Raw genomic sequence first — 15,441 nt, 5'->3', positions numbered from 1 at the left:
ACCACTGTAATCCCAACCCTCCTAGTGGCAAGGTGGGAGGCAGAGTTGAATGGTCTGAGGGTACACAGGCTGGCCAGCCAGTCTGGATACACACATCAGCAGAAACAAGAGGCCCTATCCCAGTACAAGGGAACAGACTCACAAAAGTTGCCCTCTGCATTGGATAAACACATCAGCGAAAAACTCAGAGTCACCAATATCTGTTGATGTCGCATTAAGGAAAGATGCCAAAGCACTTCTCCTTGGAAGTAACTTAAGCTAGAGAGAACCTGAGTTTGAATTCTCCACTTAGCTCCCCATGTCTTCCATCTCTATGGAGCTTATAGTTTCAGATCTGCCTGTAATGTCTCTGTTATATGAGTCTGAATTTGCACCTGCCTGTCTGCTGTCTAATGTGTCCCTAACAAAGGGCTCTGTCTGTCTGTTTTTATTGAACAGCACAGAAAGTACCACATGGGGAAGGGTTAGGATGCTCCATAGAACCTTTAACTGAGTCTTATCAGGGATTGTACTTTACTCTAACAACCTCAACTGACACAAACACACAAATGCTATCTAGCAGTATCTGCATGCTACTTCCAACACACATGGTGAATATTCATTTCATAAGGTTGCTTTTCCCCCTTTTTGTTGCTGTACACATAAAAACACACATGCATTGCTTTCTGGGCCAGGGGCATGGAAGAGTACACAACCTAAGATCACAACCATGCATTCATTAGCTTAGTTTGTAAACGCTGGGAAACCCAAGGCAAGTAGGATTAGTTGTTACATTGTTCTTGTGAGTTCCAGGCCAGCCTGGTCTCCAGAGCGAGTGCCAGGACAGGCTCCAAAGATACACAGAGAAACCCTGTCTCGAAAAAACAAAAAGAACAACAACAACAACAACAACAACAAAAAACGCTGATCAAACAAGCTTAGGTTAGCAGTCTTAAGTGACCTCAAGGTATATTATTAACTACCTGTGAGGGTCACCGGAAGTTCTAGAAAGTAAGGGATATTTTCATTACACCACCATAATCCTTACTTCTTCATGTGGCTTTAGTACATGCATGTACACACACACACACACACACACACACACACACACACACACACACACACACACACACACACACGAGAGCAGAAGTGATAGAGAAGCTAGAATCCTCACTTGCTGTTGGCAGGACATACACTGGTGTTATCACTAAGGGCAACTGTCTGGCAGGTCTGCAGAAGGTTAACATATCACCCAGCAACACTTTTAGGCATGTGTGAGAGAAATAAAAGTATGTTCACCGAAAAACTTACACATGGATGTTCCCAACTGCATTAGTGATAAGTGCCAATAAATGGACACATGCCAAATGCTTACCAACCAATAAGTGGATAAACTAAATGTGGTATTATTACCCTTACAGAACACCATGTAGCTCTAAGAAGAGAACAGCACCATTTAGCTATTTAGAGCATGTGGGCAGTACAGAATGGAGAAACCTTAGAAGCATTCTGCTAAATCAAGGACTTAACTGTGTGATTCCAGCCATAAAATTCCAGCAGAGGAAAATGCAGACACATGTGCTTCCCGAGCCTGGGGGCATGGGAACTGGAGGACAAATGCATAATTGCTAGTGAATTTGGATTTCTTTTGGGTTAATAAAAATGTTCAGTACTTGACTGAAGAAATGGTTTTAGTTTGGTAAAATGTTCAGACTTGACTATGGTGATGGTTGTACAACTCTGAAAACACCAACAACTACTGGTTATGCTTGCTTCTCAGGCCCCACAGCCCGAGTTCAATCCCCAGACCCTCACTGACGTGGGAGGAGAGAAAGACCTCCAAATTGCCCTCTGACCTCCACAGGTGTGCCTGGGCATACAACATCCTTAATAACGAAATTTAAAAGTGAAGCATGTGTCTGTCATATTAGTCAGATGCCCTGCCCTAAAGTGTTAGTCCAAAGGAAAAGAGAGCACATGTCTACACACATACTTGTACATGTGTGTTCACGGCACCACATGTAACATCCCCAAACTGAAAACAACCAGATATGCAAACCGTGGTGCAAACCGTGGCTCAGCCACACCATAGAAGCCTACTCAGCAGTAACAAGGAACAAATTACTGGTACACACAGTAACATGGACATACTCCAAAAATCCTGCTGAAGATAGAAAACAAACAAACAAACAAAAAAGAAAACAAAGCAACAAAAGCAAAGCAAAAAAAGTATGCACACTGTCTGATTACATTTATATAAACGTCTAGAAAATATAAACTAATACAATGTGATAGGAAAAAGACTAGCCGCTACCTCAGGACCGGAGGCATTCTAAAGGGTGCATGGAAATTTGGCCATGTTGGGTTTTCGCTATCTGAACTGAGTAACAGCTGTGGTACAGATTGCCCGGTGTCAAACTTACCAAACTGTGCATTACATGTGTCTTAGCACATGTCAGTTACACCTGGGCGCAGCTGTTAAACGGGTGACATGCTCCCTAGAGGCTGCAGCTCAGGAAGGATTGGAGCACAGCACCTCTGTTCATTCTCTCATGGGACGAATCATATTTGAAAATGTCATGTGAGTGATACCGACATTAGCTCCATTGATTCTAGGCCCCCACGCATCGACACTGATCCAAATTAGCCAACGAGCTGACAAAGCTGTTCTTTGTGTAAACAGGCCCCGAAGGAAACTCACCCAACAAGAACATCATTTCAGCCTTTTCCTACAACCACAGGACACTCATGGACACCACAGCTAAGTCAGAAGCAGAGAAATAAACACACGACGAATAGATCACTGAGGGACAGCCAGAGGGCAGAAAACACGTATGACCCACAATGCACATTTGAGAATTTTGGACTTAAGGTGTACCTCATCAAAACTGGCAAGTGACTTCTATTCTGAGTTGAAAGCTGGGGTTGAGGTGAGATAGTCAGGTGCTCACAGGCATTATGGGAAAGTGTAAAACAAGAAGCTTATGCACCCTCTTTCTAAGGCCCCCAAAGGAAAGGGGAAACAAGATGCTGGGTGGTGTGACGGTGATGTTCTCTGCTGACTCAAGAGGTGCGACTGAGCTCACCTAATGTCTGCCACTCCTGGGAAAAGTCACCAAATTCTGACCACTAAAAACATGGTCACTGGGGAGACAGTTCAGGAGGAAAGCGCTTGCCACTTGCCAGTCTGAGGACCCAAAGTCTGAGTCCCAGATCCTCTGCCTCACCCTAAACTGGACATGATAGCCTGAATCTGGAACCCTTGCATTCCTCTGCCAAGATAGGTGGATTCATAGAACTGCCTGATGCTTACGGGCCAGCTAGCTGGAATCTCAGGTGGTAACAAGAGTCTCTGCTCCAACAAAGGGAGGAGAGAACGGAGTCCCAGAGCTGTCCTCTGCCCTCTACATGTGAACATGAACTCACCCATAGACTTTATTATAACTAATAAACACTAACACACAACAATAATAGAAATAATACACAGTAAATATCAATATAATCAATAAATAATAATAAATAATAAACAAAAAATCTATAACATACGTACCATAAAAATTTTCCAAACACAGTAAATAGAGAAAAAGTAACCCAGGAAATTGAAATACTTCCCCTTGAATGTTTTGGAGTATTCGATTCTTTCCTAAGGAAAACCAAACACAAAACACAGATTTTAGCAAAGGCAAACATTTTCAACAAACGCATTCCCATGAGTCACTGTTGAGGGTGAGTCAAAATGACACACTTGGTAGTAACATTAAGTGATGCTACTAAGGAAACCTGAGTTGACTGCTGACTTTCAGAGACAAGACAATCCATTCCCGTGAGCGTCCTAATCTCCACAACCCTCATGAGGTACGTTGCAGAATCTTCACTTACAGATGAGATGAGTCTTACAGGTTAGACAACTTGCTCAGGGTCAGGTGGTGAGTGGACTCAGGCCTGTCTCCAAAGCACTGGCAACTCTACCCTTTACAGCCACCCAAGAAGTTGCCCTCAGAAAAGATTAAGGTTGTGTATTTCCATCATACTGCATTTCAGGTGTGCCTTGGGAAGCTACCAGTAAGACAGGGACCTATCACTCTTGTGATGGGGCTAATTTGTGACACAATGAGAAGATCTAGGGGTGACCATCTTTATCCTGGGCCAGAAGTAGGAACTGGAGTGGGCCAGCCCCCCACCTCCCAAGTCTCCTCTTTCTCTCCAATTCTTTTATTGAGAGGGTTCCAGGAATGATTTTGCAGTCACAGGAGGGAGTTCCTAAACATAAGCCCTCTTTCCTAACGCCATTCAGCTTACACAGGTGCAATGCCTGCTCAGATGGCTCTGACAAGCCAGGAGGTCTTATCCTCTCTTCAACCATGTGGTAAAATCATAGCTGTCTCCTTGCTCCGTACCTTAGTAGCATACAGATCAGCTGTTTCCAGAAAGAGCTGCCTGCTTAGTTCTTCCAGAGCATCTACTTCCTGTTGAATAAGAGTCAGATCTGGCAGAAAGTGAGCATCAAGGTTTAAATCACAGAGAAATTTCAGAAAACAGCCGGGAAAGGGACTTGCTATAGCTTCTCTATAGGGCAGACGCTGGGAATTGCCTGTATCTCGAGTTTCCCACCTCAGCCAATAGTGTCAGGGTAGTGCTCTGGCCTGACAGAGATGTGAAGGAGCACCCCCACAGTCATCTGGTTTCTCAGACAGATGCTTCCCTGTGCTTGGTCTTTGTTTTTTATCTATTAAGTCAAATGCAACCTCTGAGACCTATGACACAGCAGCTCCACGCCATCTGAGTAATACTGTGTTGGGAATGCACAGCAAAGTGGTCATTGAGTCACCAGGCTGGCCTTTAGTCACTGCCTTCTTCAGTTCTTCCAGATGCTATCTTCTTTTACTCTCCCACATTCCCACGAGACAGCTGTTCCATTTCTCAGACAAGGAAAGAGGCTCCGAGAATTAAACAACTCCACTCACACATCTAGGTGCCATCTGCCTACACGTGGGCCTGCTCTTCCCTCTGCTCCTACACGTGGGCCTGCTCTTCCCACTGCTAGACGCTAGCTCCCATACCTCAGTGAGCAGGGTCACTATTCTCCCCATTAAGAAAAAAGGAGCTCAGAGGGCTAAAATCACCTTGACATGCTTGTTGGTTTATTTCTTAACCTACACTTTGGTCTTTGATGAGTTTTAAAGTGATAAAGACAGTAAGACAGACAGTCCCAGTAATTCAAGTGTTCCTTCCTTTGTGAAATGAATAAGTGTCCTTCAGTTCCTCCCTCAACAGTGGCTGCCAGCAAGGCCTATGGCCCTCAGCATCAGAATGGAACAGTCATAGGTCTCTGTCTCCTTTAAGTAGAGAGTGAACTCCTTGAGGAGCTCATTGTCCTATCACTTAACACTCTGCCTGGAAATAGGAGACACAAAACAAATGCTTTGGGATTACTTGTTTTTCTTTTAAATAAAAAAAGAGTGATTTTACTGTTAGTTAAGTGGGGGGGTGGGAGGGGCATGCATATGTGTGCAGGTGCCCTCAGAAGGCAGAGGTGTTGATCTACTCAGAAACAGAGTTCTAGGTGGCTATGGGCCACCTGATATGAGTGCTGGGAACAGAACTCAAGTCCTCTGCAAGAGCAGTGCACTATCTCAGCCAGTGAGCCATCTCTCGAGTCCCATTACTCATTCCCCCTGTTCTGCCAGTCACCTGGCATTCACTGTCTGGTTCTTATATGCGGCCACATCAGAATGGTGTGGCATGGTCTGCCACAACAGCCTGCAGCCTTCTCCAACCAGCTCACCCGGGTGAGAGGGAAACAGTTTCACCTGACAGCCTGTGGGGCTCAAACACAGATGTGGTTATCCCCATATGGGAATTAGTGAGCCTCTAAGATAGCGGGCTAGGAACAATCTATTAACCTAGTCACCAAGTATTTTAAGAGAGACGTGGTGCTACTTGAAATCTGTGTAGGCACTATAACTTGGTTAGAAATGGGCCCTTGCCACCATGTGCATGGACCACCCACTGCTGCAGGGAGCCACTGTGCTCTGTGGTCTTGCAGCAATGGGAGACAGAACAGCAGAGTGGAACAAGTTAACAAGCTGAGGCCACAGTTCTGCTCCCACATTTGCCACAAACCACCGTGTGACTTCACCTCTCTGGGTTTATTTCTCAGCTGTAAAATGGAAAGAATGACCTTACAGGTTCCCTCCAGCTCAGGGACATTGCTTTTGTGGTTAGCTACAAGTGTAAGAAAGATGTTGTACCCACTGTACTTCCTATGCCCAGCGCTGGCCAGCATGGATCCTGAAGCAGTCAGGCACCCTAGCGGGGACTGACCCAGCACTACTTTTTTTTTTTCTGCTCCTGGTCCAGCGTGGAGAAGAGTCAAAGGGGATAAAGGATACTTTCACTTCCTGGGGCTGACGCAGTTACGCTCTTCAGCATGCCCCAGAGTCCTGAAGGCTTGTTCTGTACTTCCCCCCTTTGGAACATGGTTCTCCGTGCCACGGCCATCCTGAAATAAAGAAAACAGAAGCCTGAGTAACGAAGTGTGCCTTGGCCTCGTCCCCTCCACCTTCCCACATCACAGCTGTATTTCCACTGGTTCAGGAGTTATGAGGGAGAGGACACTCCTAGATAGAGGCGACGTGGCCTGGTCTGGGGCACAGGATGTGGAGCAGGCAATAAATTTGAGGCCTGGCCCTGCAACCTGAAAGCTGAGAGAGCTACAGTTTCCTTCCTTCCTCACTCTGGATGGCTGTGAAGATTAATAAAGTAACAGTCAACCCCATCCTTGCCACGTGGTAATATCATTTAAGGAACAAACAAAGTAGCTAACAAATCTAGATAAAGAGCCAGACACAAGAAGGAACACAAGGAAAAGCAGATGACAAAAAGGAAAAGGAAGATGACAAAAACAGAGCCTCCTAACTCACTAAGACCACCTTTTTCCATGATGGTTACCCGAGCTGCTGCTGGATAAAGTGACACAATGGCACCACTCCCTCTACCCCTCCTTGTCTGTGGAGGACTCCGTGGCACATGGGAAGCTGCTGGCAAGTTCCAGTCTGCCCAGAGTTATTAAGAACAAGGTCCGTGTGAGCTTAGAAAACATACAAATGATTATTTGAAGAGTACAATGGGCCTAAAATCAACCAGGATGAATCTGAATCCAGTACAGACAGAAGCCCACTACAGAGAAATTCAAGGTGGACATTTCTGGGTGACAAGGGATAAAATTGGCTACGAGGAAGCAGCAGCACTGGTTTCATGTCTGGAACTCCTACAAATGGCACCAGGGGACCAAGTGCCAAGTGGCATTTCTGTGGGCTAAATTTTGAAAGCACCAGTTAAAAGGTCGTTCACACTGATGGCTACAGAAACAGTTTCCTCCTCAGTGAGCTCTGCCTGGATACTGGAAGAAGGAAAGTCCACACTTGCACTTCCTGTCTCTCCTGGCATAGTCCCCATAACACGGCATGTTGGGAAGACAAAAGGAACCAAGAAAAGGCTCAAGCCCACGATTCAGTCCGTTTTCAATGGGAACATGGGACAAGCATGTGATGAGGTTCTGTGCTATGCAGTTCATAGTTCTTGGGCTCAACATCTGGGATTACGGCAAGGCAGTTGAAAGAGTGAGCACAGAAGCCATTTCTATTGTCCCTGCCGACATCTAAAGGCTCCGGTGTGGCACTGGCTGTCTGTGTAAAGGTGAGAGGCGCTGTGCTGTGCACTCTCAGCAGACAGACAGACAGAATAACCAGAAGTGAAAGTTGGGTGTACACAGACCAGTATCCCCAGTCTTAGACAATTTACTCTTACTTTTGATTTTAATCACCTAATTCTAACCCAGTTTTGCTCTTGGCAAATAAGCTGCAGACAAAAATAAACATTTATTTAAGAAAAGATGAACAGGATCAAACTTTCTGAGATGCATTCAAACAAACACACAAGCACTGTAGCCATTTTTAGCTTCAGCTTTCCTATTGCCTCTTCTAGTAAGGTCATCTTTTTTTTTTTCTTCATAAATTTTATTTAAATTGGAAACAATTTTATACATTTTATTTAAATAGAAATGATTTTGTACATTTGATTTAAATTAGAAACAATCTAATTTCCTTCTCCCTCCCATCAAAATCTGTCAAGTCATTTGGGGCAGGGCCTAGGCCCTCCCCCAATGGCAACTCTTGTAACACAGTTTGTCCAACAAGCCCAAATCTACTCTGAAAAGGTCACACCTCCTAGTAGTGCCTCTCTAGTGACCAAACAGTCAAATATGAGACAATGGAGGTCATTGCTGATCAAACCATCACACAGACATACCAGAAAGTCTCAATTTAACACCAAAGAAGACAGCCTTATATCTTTGTACATGGAATGCTCTAAATTCTGTGGGAACTCCTTCAATCATAAGATCAGGTAGGTGCAGCTGGGGCAGAATTTCATACAGCTGGCAGGGAGGCACAGGCTAGAGTGGCTGAAATCTCAGGTTCGGAGTCAAGTTAGATGATCTTACTCATCCCAGGGTTCTAGGAAGCTCTTAAACTCAAGAGGAGGGCATCCTAGGATACACATAGGAAGCCTAGTTTCAATTCAATAATAAAATAAATAAGTTCTAAAAGGATGTATCCCATCCTGTGGGAGTAGGAAGTAGCAGGATAGCCATAAATTCTAGGTCTTCTTTGGTAAGGTCATCTTGTAACAAGAAGAAAGCTATTTGCTATTGGCTGTGCCCTTCAAAAACTCCCAATACGAAAACTACAAGCAGGTGGCTGAGGTCTGGCAGAAGAGTGAATGGGAAGAGGCTGAAAAATGTCTACTCCATTTTTTTACAGAATATGAAACAAAATTTTGTGTTATTCTTGTCCAGGGGCCATGCTAATTCTGTCCCATTCCAATTTTAGCACGAGCGCTGCTAACATGAGCACTCTACCCTACTTTAAACATGTCACCTATCGTTTTATGGCTCCTATTTCTAGCTCAGCATTTACTTTATTTAAACTTTAAAAAAAAATCTATTTGTTTGTGTGTGTGTGTGTGTGTGTGTGTGTGTGTGTGTGTGTGTGTGTGTGTGTGTGTGTGTGTGCATGCATCCTTCAAGCATGTGGGTTTGAGGATGGAACTCACATCACCAGGCTTGGCGGCAAGCACCTGTACTTGGTGAACCATCTCACCAGCCCATTAGAATGCTTAATTTTAGAGACGATGTACACTCACAAATGGCTTTAAGTACAGAGAGTTCATGTACTCTACCCAGATTTCCACTCTGCTGCAACAGGATATAGAAACATTCAAACACTTATGAATATAACATGGGTCACTAAAAGGACCTTCATTTTGCTCACCCACCACCACTTCCTCAACCTCTGGCAATGACTAAGTTGTCCTCCATTTCTTCAGTTGTGTCAATTCCGGGATGTGAATATGATTAGGGTGAATGGCCTTCTTTCCATTAAGCAAAAGGTTCTGCAGGTTTGTTCAGGTTGTTGTGTGCATTAGCAGTTTGTTCATTTTTATTTCTAAATAACATTACATAGTATGGCTGTACCAGTGTTTTTAACCATTCACTCATGAAAACTTATTTCTAATTTGGGGCTTCTATGAATAAAGCTGCTAAAAACATTGCTGTAATCCTTGTTCTTTCACAGAGACATTAAATAAATGTGTGAACAAACAAATGAAAGCAATAAAAAACCCATTCTCCGAATATCAAGCATTATTCTAACAACTGATCTAAAGGGAAATGTTGAAATTCAGAAAGAAGAACTTGAGACTTTTCTTCACCTGAGGTGAGATTAAGTCTTGGGTGGCACATTACCCTATAATGAAGAGGAGTGAGAAGGCAACCCTCCAGCCCTTTTCAGAGATCACGGTGTGTCAGCCTCACCTTTTCTTTTTGCTTATGATCATGTCCATGGTCTGCAACAGTCGCCGTTCCAGTGCAAGGATATCTGTGTCAGTCACGTTCCTACAATGAGCAAAAACTTAGCCTGTTTTGGGGCCCCTCCCAAGGGCATAATGCCAGCCATCTGTCGAAACATAAACCTCAATTGTTATTCAACATTTCAAGGACCCGTTTTTGCTAGAAAAAAATTAAAATGACTCCATTAGGCTAAAATGCTTATACTATTGCTTCTTATAGTGAATTTTTCTGTTGTCCAGGGCAGCAGAGGGTACCCTAAACCCTCAAAGTCTTTCTTAGCTGTGACCCAGACACATTTAAAATGTGTTTAATGGCTAGAAAGATGGTCTGGGATTAAGAGTACTAGCCAGGCAGTGGTGGTGCACGCCTTTAATCCCTGCACTTGGGAGGCAGAGGCAGACAAATCTCTGTGAGTTTGAGGTTAGCCTGGTCTACAGAGTGAGTTTCAGGACAGTTAGGGCTATAAAGAAAAATCCTGTCTTGAAAAACAATAATGACAACAAAAATCTGAAACAAAACCTGGAAAACAAACAAACAAACCTGGGAGGGTCAAAAAAAAAAAAAAAAAAAGAATACTGGCCACTACTGCAGAGGACCTGGGTTCCTATCACCTATATGGTGGCTCAAATGTCTGTAACTTCAGTTCCAAAGTAGCAACTGAGGTTCTTTGTGGGCACTAGGCATACAAACAATGCATACCCATACACACCAGGTGCACATATAATGCACATACATACACACAAGCACACCAAGTGTACATACAATGAACATACATACAGGCACTCATTCACATAAATTTTTTTTAAAGATTTTATTTATTTATTATGTATACAACACATTCTGCCTCCATGTATGCCTGTATGCCAGAAGAAGGCACCAGACTTCATTATGGATGGTTGTGAGCCACCATGTGGTTGCTGGGAATTGAACTCAGGACCTCTGGAAGAGCCAATAAATTTTTTTAAAAATTGGCAATATCTTCTACTATTTGATGTTAAGGAAGAACCAATTTCCTGAAGTTGGGAGAAGTTCACACTGTTATCCACTGGAAATGTGCATTTAAATAGCATGGGCATAGGCCCACTTAAGAAAGTAAAGGAGCCAGATGTGGGGGCACATGCCTGTAATCCCAGTGTCCAGGGGGTTGAGGGTGGAGAATCTAACTTAAGGCCAACAATGGCTACTTGCTGAGTTGCTGCTTCAAAAGAATGAGAAAAGAAAATGACTTGTTAGAAAGGAATCCGATAAACACCCGTGGACACAGAGGAAGAGAAGAATAAAGAAGCAGTCCTAGACCTAATATGTGAATATTAAAGATGTGGCAGGACACACATTCCAGTAACCGTGAAGAAGAAAAGAAACGCAGTATGATTACCTAAGGAAGTAGGACATGTATGTGTACGGGCAGTTGACAGCACCAAACCCGGAGAGCAGAGCCATGAGCGTCACCCCGATCACGCCCACCCGGCTGATGAGCTGTTCTATGGACAAGATCCCTAAAAACATAAAACACATCAGGCCAGGCAACACACACAGAGCGGTTCACCCTACACCACGAAAGCCAACGTTACCTAAAATATCAACCAGTACCTGCAGCTTATACAGTCTCGTACAACTTGTGTTTTAGATTTGTTATGTGTATGAGTATTTTGCCTGTGTGTAAACCTGGTGCTGCAGAGGTCAGAAGAGCATTGGATCCCCAGAAACTGGAGTTACGGATGGTTGTGAATCACCACATAGGTGCTCGGAACCAAATCCAGGTCCTCTGCAAGAGCAGCAGCGCTTCTAACCACGGAGTTAGCTCTCCAGTGGGCAAGCATATTTTTCATTATTAATGACAGGCTGCTCAACTTTGCCTTTGCTTATTATTTGAAATGCTGCAACAGATATTGCTATTTATTTTTAAATATAGTTAAACTACATATGCTTCCATTAAAATTGTTTTTTATTACTTTATTAATTTGCTTACTTGTTTGCATGCATTTGCACCACAGCACACACGTGGTTACAGGACATGTGGGAGCTAGCGTTCTCCTTCCACTGTGTGGATCCTAGAGATGGACTCAGGTCATCAGGCTTGGAGGAGACGCCTTTGCCTGCTGAGCCATCACCCCAAATGGCTATGTGCTTTTAGAAACTACATGTTTCCTCTGACCCAAATGAAGGAAAATGTTCCTCCCCAGATCCAAGCTACCAGGTGATGTGTACACATGGAAGAAAGGACATTAGGAGGTGAGCAGACTGTGTGATGTACACAGAAGGACATTAGGTGAGCAGACTGTGTGATGTACACTCAGAAGGACATTAGGAGGTGAGCAGACTGTGTGATGTGAACACAGAAGGACATTAGGAGGTGAGCAGACTGTGTGATGTGAACACAGAAGGACATTAGGAGGTGAGCAGACTGTGTGATGTACACTCAGAAGGACATTAGGAGGTGAGCAGACTGTGTGATGTGAACACAGAAGGACATTAGGAGGTGAGCAGACTGTGTGATGTGAACACAGAAGGACATTAGGAGGTGAGCAGACTGTGTGATGTGAACACAGAAGGACATTAGGAGGTGAGCAGACTGTAGACACTGGTGCCCCTGGAATTCATTCCACTCTTTTTGAGCTTTTCCTCACGTACTTCAGTATCTGGAAAGCACAAAGCTCTTGCGTTCCTAGACTTTCTTGAAGCTAAGGCTTAAGTGTTGGTAGGTTTCACCAAACTGGCATGCCCACGTGAGACATGAACAGTGTATGGTGGTGAGCAGCTGGGCAGACGACCCAAGTTTGATCTCTGGGATCCACATGGTAGAAGGAGAGAACTGACTCTTCCAAGATGTCCCCTGACCTCCATGAGAGTGCCTTGGCCTGTGTAAACCCACCACATGTGTCAAAAAATAAAAAGTAAAAAAAAAAAGAGCTTATCAGGAAGGCATGCACTTGACCAGAACAGTGACACCCAGGCACCCCCTGTGCCACGAGCTCTCACTATAATGCACTTTCTTGCAACAGGCCAAAAGCAGCATGGCAACTGACTATTGGTTGAAACCTCTAATACTGTGAGGCAAATTAAATCTTCCTGCTTTTTACTGCAACAGAAAGTTGGCTGGCATCCATGTATGCCCTGTGATTCCTATGTAGCTGAACTAGCATTTGATGCCCTTAGAAAGAAGGAAAAACTTTATTTCCAAATCAGATACTTTTGAGAGAAATAACCTGCTCTATTTCCCACATTCAAAGTTTAAATGGTTATTTTTTAAATTAGAAAACGAAACAACCCCTCTTCCCACTCTGGCTCTACTCACCATGCTTTGGGCTGAGGATGGGAAACGGATCCCCCAGCTTCCAGAAGAAATACATAAAGGTCAGCCACAGGAGACAGGAAAAGAGCAGGCGCTGCTTGTGCACTGAGACGGGACACGGGACTGTTAGGGAGGGCAGCTACTAAACAGCTTATTACAAATATGAATTATGCAATTACATTGCAAATGATGGAACTACACAATTCTTTGCAAAAGCATTCTTACCACAAAAAGATTTGCAAAAAGATTCTCAGAAAATCTTTTGTGTGTATAATTAGAACATTTATATTTTAGTTATGAATTTCTTCTCGGGCTGGAGACATGGCTCAGAGGTTAAGAGCACTGACTGCTCTTCCAGAGGTCCTGAGTTCAATTCCCAGCAACCAAAGGTGGCTCACAACCATCCGTTATGAGATCTGGTGCCCTCTTCTGGTGTGCAGATATACATGGAAGCAGAATGTTATATACATAATAAATAAAATCTTAAAAAAGAAAAGAATTTCTTCTCTTACTCAGTTTTTTTAATTTGAATTAGAAACAAAATTATTAATTATCTTTTAAATTTATTTTTCTACTTATTTTTGGTTTTTTGAGACAGGGTTTCTCTGTGTAGCTTTGGAGCCTATCCTGGAACTCACTCTGTAGGCCAGGCTGGCCTCGAACTCACACAGATCTGCCTGCCTCTACCTTCCAAGTGCTGGGATTAAAGGTATGCACCACCAACGCCCAGCTTCTCTTACTCAGTTTTAAAAAATATTGTTTTCACTTAATTCTTTGAAAATTTTCATATTTTTGATCATATTCTTTTTCCTCCTGTAACTCCCTCCCAGATCCTCTCCCATCATTAAAAAAATGTTGCTAGGTAGCAGCAGCCATCCTCCAGAAGGGGTGATTGTTCGAGTCAGTACCATGAGCCATAATTCCCAAGCCTTCTACACCAACAATGCCGGACTTCCCCCAAGTTATGAGACAATCAAAGAGGAGTATGGGGTGACCGAGCTGGGGGAACCCCACAACTCAGCTGTTGTGAGAACTACCGTGATCAACATGCCCAGAGACGTTGCTGTGCCTGACCATGTGGTCTGGTCCCTGTTCAACGCGCTCTTCATGAACTTCTGTTGCCTGGGTTTCATTGCCTATGCCTACTCTGTGAAGTCCAGGGACAGGAAGATGGTGGGCGATGTGATTGGAGCCCAGGCCTACGCCTTCACTGCCAAGTGCCTCAACATCAGTTCCCTGATCTTCAGTGTCCTCATGGTCATTATCTGCATCATTATTGTCTCCACCACCTCTGTGGCAGTCATTCAAGCCTTTTCACAAAGAGTGCCACATTCTGGGTTCTAGTCCTGCCCTGTGCTCCACAGTCCATGGCTGCCCGCCCCAGGCTGAGGCCTTCACCCTTTGTTTACCCTACGCATATGCAAATGTTACTTTCATATATATCTGTCCACAGTGGATCCAATAAAGTATGCACGGTGACAAAAAAAAAATGTTGCTAAAATTACAATGTGGACTGAGTTCAAGGAGACATTATAGTAGAAGCAGAAATACATCTGTGGCAGGAGACACAACCTACTTTTTCAGACAGAATTCATTTTATGGCTGCTTTAAGATGCTGTCGTGTCCCCAGACACCAGTATAAAAATACAAAAATTAAGCTGTCTGTAATCCACTCCCAGTAACATGTATCCCATCAATGTGCTGATGTAAGAAGGCAAAATACTCACACAGTTGGATGTTACTCACGATAAAATAACCAATGTAGAAAGGTACCATGAAAACCAGGATGAGCAGAATTACACACAGGTTCATTTTCCAGTGAAAATAACGGGAGCTGAAATCAACATCAAAGACATTTGGAGGGAAGGGCGGCAAGTCTCATTCTGTTAGTACTTCAAAGGCCCTGCTCTCGGAGACCAAACTGAATACACCCCATCTACTTGGCCAATAGGCTGTTAGCTAGGCACCTGTACTTCCAGCACTTGGAAGGCAGAAGCAGGAGAATCTTTGTGTGTTTGAGGCTAGCCAGGTCTCACATAGTGACTTCCAGGACAGCTAGGGCTACAGAGAGATACCCTGTCTTAAAACTTTCTCTGTCTCTGTCTCTCTCTCTCTCTTTCTGTCTCTGCCTCTCTCTCCTTTGGTGGCTTATGCCTATAATCTGAGCATTTGGGAAGAGGATCTAGGACTGTGAATTCAAGACCAGCTTAGGTGATATCACTGAAACCTTGTCTTGCAAAACAAAAAGCAAAACCAATGA

At 43.9% G+C, this 15,441-nt stretch overlaps 2 protein-coding genes and 1 pseudogene across 2 annotated transcripts in view; 1 reads left to right on the top strand and 2 right to left on the bottom strand.

Moving 5' to 3' along the window:
• Gphr (golgi pH regulator) overlaps positions 1–15,441 on the bottom strand; it is a 38,761-nt gene that overhangs the window by 8,266 nt on the left and 15,054 nt on the right. Inside the window, exons 4-10 of the mRNA NM_001246813.1 lie at positions 14,909–15,015; positions 13,185–13,286; positions 11,265–11,385; positions 9,854–9,934; positions 6,372–6,481; positions 4,377–4,465; positions 3,530–3,622 (exon numbers count right to left, since the gene is read on the bottom strand). Coding sequence (NP_001233742.1) covers positions 3,530–3,622; positions 4,377–4,465; positions 6,372–6,481; positions 9,854–9,934; positions 11,265–11,385; positions 13,185–13,286; positions 14,909–15,015 — 703 coding nt within the window. The remainder of the gene's footprint in view (positions 1–3,529; positions 3,623–4,376; positions 4,466–6,371; positions 6,482–9,853; positions 9,935–11,264; positions 11,386–13,184; positions 13,287–14,908; positions 15,016–15,441) is intronic.
• Positions 8,799–8,894, bottom strand: LOC113833226 (annotated as a pseudogene).
• LOC100752397 (interferon-induced transmembrane protein 2) lies at positions 14,024–14,672 on the top strand. The gene has a single exon (XM_027393730.2). The coding sequence runs from the start codon at positions 14,034–14,036 to the stop codon at positions 14,523–14,525; it is 492 nt and encodes a 163-aa protein (XP_027249531.1). The 5' UTR covers positions 14,024–14,033; the 3' UTR covers positions 14,526–14,672.

This window comes from Cricetulus griseus (genome assembly GCF_003668045.3).
Source record: "Cricetulus griseus strain 17A/GY chromosome 1 unlocalized genomic scaffold, alternate assembly CriGri-PICRH-1.0 chr1_0, whole genome shotgun sequence".
Classification (NCBI taxonomy): domain Eukaryota; kingdom Metazoa; phylum Chordata; class Mammalia; order Rodentia; family Cricetidae; genus Cricetulus; species Cricetulus griseus.
Note: the sequence above shows the minus strand (reverse complement) of the source record. Positions and strands in the feature narration are given on the sequence as shown.

Bases quoted from the DNA above. Each gene is read 5' to 3' on its own strand.
- LOC100752397 (XM_027393730.2), top strand. From the start codon at position 14,034: ATGTTGCTAGGTAGCAGCAGCCATCCTCCAGAAGGGGTGATTGTTCGA.